The sequence below is a fragment of the Austrofundulus limnaeus genome, unplaced genomic scaffold (assembly GCF_001266775.1).
Source record: "Austrofundulus limnaeus strain Quisiro unplaced genomic scaffold, Austrofundulus_limnaeus-1.0 Scaffold179, whole genome shotgun sequence".
Taxonomy (NCBI): domain Eukaryota; kingdom Metazoa; phylum Chordata; class Actinopteri; order Cyprinodontiformes; family Rivulidae; genus Austrofundulus; species Austrofundulus limnaeus.
Genome location: NW_013952581.1, coordinates 665,076 through 667,727, shown reverse-complemented (window position 1 = coordinate 667,727; position 2,652 = coordinate 665,076). Strand labels below are relative to the sequence as shown.

The 2,652-nt window shown below is 42.9% G+C and overlaps 1 protein-coding gene across 1 annotated transcript; it reads right to left on the bottom strand.

The window, feature by feature from the left end:
* Nucleotides 1-1,011: 1,011 nt before the first annotated feature.
* On the bottom strand, nt 1,012-2,298 carry hey2 (hes-related family bHLH transcription factor with YRPW motif 2; the record flags this gene model as incomplete). The annotated part of the gene is given in 4 exon segments (XM_014017940.1): nt 1,012-1,093; nt 1,413-1,496; nt 1,564-1,618; nt 2,092-2,298. Coding segments are annotated over 4 exon segments (292 nt in total), but the record flags the coding sequence as incomplete, so codon positions are not given.
* Between the last annotated feature and the right edge of the window lie 354 nt (nt 2,299-2,652).

Here is a 2,652-nt window from a genome sequence, read left to right as displayed (position 1 = left end):
TCTGTTAGACACATGAGAGTGACCCAAACATCTGTCAGACACCTGAGAGTGACCCAAACATCTGTCAGAAACCTGAGAGTGGCCCAAACATCTGTTAGACACATGAGAGTGACCCAAACATCTGTCAGACACCTGAGAGTGACCCAAACATCTGTCAGACACCTGGTTGTGACCCAAACATCTGTCAAACACCTGAGAGTGACCCAAACATCTGTCAGACACCTGGTTGTGACCCAAACATCTGTCAAACACCTGAGAGTGACCCAAACATCTGCCAGACACCTGAGAGTGACCCAAACATCTGTCAGACATCTGAGAGTGACCCAAACATCTGTCAGACATATGAGAGTGACCCAAACATCTGTCAGACACCTGAGAGTGACCCAAACATCTGCCAGACACCTGAGAGTGACCCAAACATCTGTCAGACTACTGAGAGTGGCCCAAACATCTGTCAGACACCTGAGAATGACCCAAACATCTGTCAGACTCCTGAGAGTGACTCAAACATCTGTCAGACACCTGAGAGTGACCAAACATCTGTTAGACACATGAGAGTGACCCAAACTTCTGTCAGACTCCTGGTTGTGACCCAAACATCTGTCAGACTCCTGAGAGTGGCCCAAACATCTGTTAGACACAAGAGAGTGACCCAAACATCTGTCAGACTCCTGAGAGTGACCCAAACATCTGTCAGACTCCTGAGAGTGACCCAAACATCTGTCAGACTCCTGGTTGTGACCCAAACATCTGTTAGACACATGAGAGTGACCCAAACATCTGTCAGACTCCTGAGAGTGACCCAAACATCTGTCAGACTCCTGAGAGTGACCCAAACATCTGTCAGACTCCTGAGAGTGACCCAAACATCATTTAGACACCTGAGAGTGACCCAAACATCTGTCAGACACTTGAGTGACCCAAACATCTGTCAGACACCTGAGAGTGACCCAAACATCTGTCAGACACCTGAGAGTGACCCGAACATCTGTTTTTTTTTTTTTTTTTTACCTTGCCCTCCCGTGATCTGCAACATCTTCAGGTGGTCCACAGTCATCTGAAGGATTTCGGCTTTTTCCAGTTTAGCTGAACCCTGATGAAAACAGCCGAACATAAAGAGGGTTAAAGTTTAAGCTCTTTTGTAACAAACTTCAGAAACGTATTAATATTTTAAACACAACTAATATTTCCTGAAGCAATGTTTTCCCTTTCCTGTTAGTGTGATCACACATGGAAAGTAGTTGTTTGCCCTCAGTGTGTGCTGGAAGTGACTCACAGCTACTACCACCCTTCAATCCACTCCACGTCATTAATATGGACTTTGATGAAGCAGGTTATCTGTTGCAGCTGAATCAGCTAATAAGATGCAAATCTGATTAAAGATCCAGTTTCCAGTAGTTTATAAAACTCGCCTGCTTCTCCGCAGCTGCTGGGACCAGTCTGTGCAGCTCTGACAGACTGTTGTTGATCCGATCTCTGCGTCTCTTCTCTATTATCTGAAATACAACAAACCATCAGTACACAGAAACCTTTGACATCATGATTTTATTTATTTAAACTCACCCCTCTGCGTTTTTTCCTGGCCATCACCTGAGTGGTTGAAGTCAGAGATCCACATCTGTTAAAGATAAATTCGGGGGTTAGATGCATCATTTCCAGACGTATTTCTCAGGAAGTCAGTTTTATTGAGTAGATATTTTTTTAAAAAGTCGGAAATGAAAGTGCAGTTTAAATTCAGATGGAGAAATGTTATAAAATAAACACAAATGCTGTTTCTTCAGTAAATTAAATAACTCCTGAAGTCCAACAAACTTCATTTTCTCATGAGTTTATTATTACAAATATCATTAATTGGATAAAATCAGCAAATCAAATACAAACAAACAGCAAATGTGAGTTTTATTCTGATATTTCATTCATGAAAAATCCTCAGTTTTCAATTTGTTGATTCTTTTTTCACTTTAGTGACTTTAGGTCAAATTTATAAAGTTAGTTTGACTCCATTTAGATGTTATTTACTTTTATGTATTGAAAACAAACAGTTAAAGTTCGTCCTGTAATCCTTATTAAACTGAAGGTTTGTCAGCTCACTCTGAAGACAGCTTCTCTCTGTCGTCCAGCTCACTGTCCCCACAGCTGCTGTCCTCACGAGGACGCTTCATGGTTTCCAGAGGCTGGGGACGACCGGCTGCTGCCCCACAGGAGGTTAATAACCAGGATTTACTGAAAAACACAAAACAGGTGAGTTCTAGGAAACTAATCTAAATATTTTCATAAAATCTACAAGTTTTTTCCCCAAAATAAAAAATAAAAAAGATGTTTTTCCTTCTGAAGAACCCAACTTCAATAAAAAATGTAAAAAAGTTTTAATAGTTCAGAAAGTGCTGCTGCAGAAGGTCCAGTTCAGAAACCAAATCTGGTCTGGTGTCTGTGACCTGACTGCAGGCTGGACTGAAGGTCTGTGGTTCCTCCTCCTCCTCCTCCTCCTCCTCCTCCTCAGCAGGAGCTTTCCCACAGAGCCTGGGAAACACGTGCACACGCGCACGCACGTGCCACTCCCTGGTTCTGCTGATAAAAGCGTCTGGTTTAGAGCGAGCACGTGAAGGGCCGGCGTGTGGGAACAAGACCACCACAGCTGAAGAATCTGGCTTT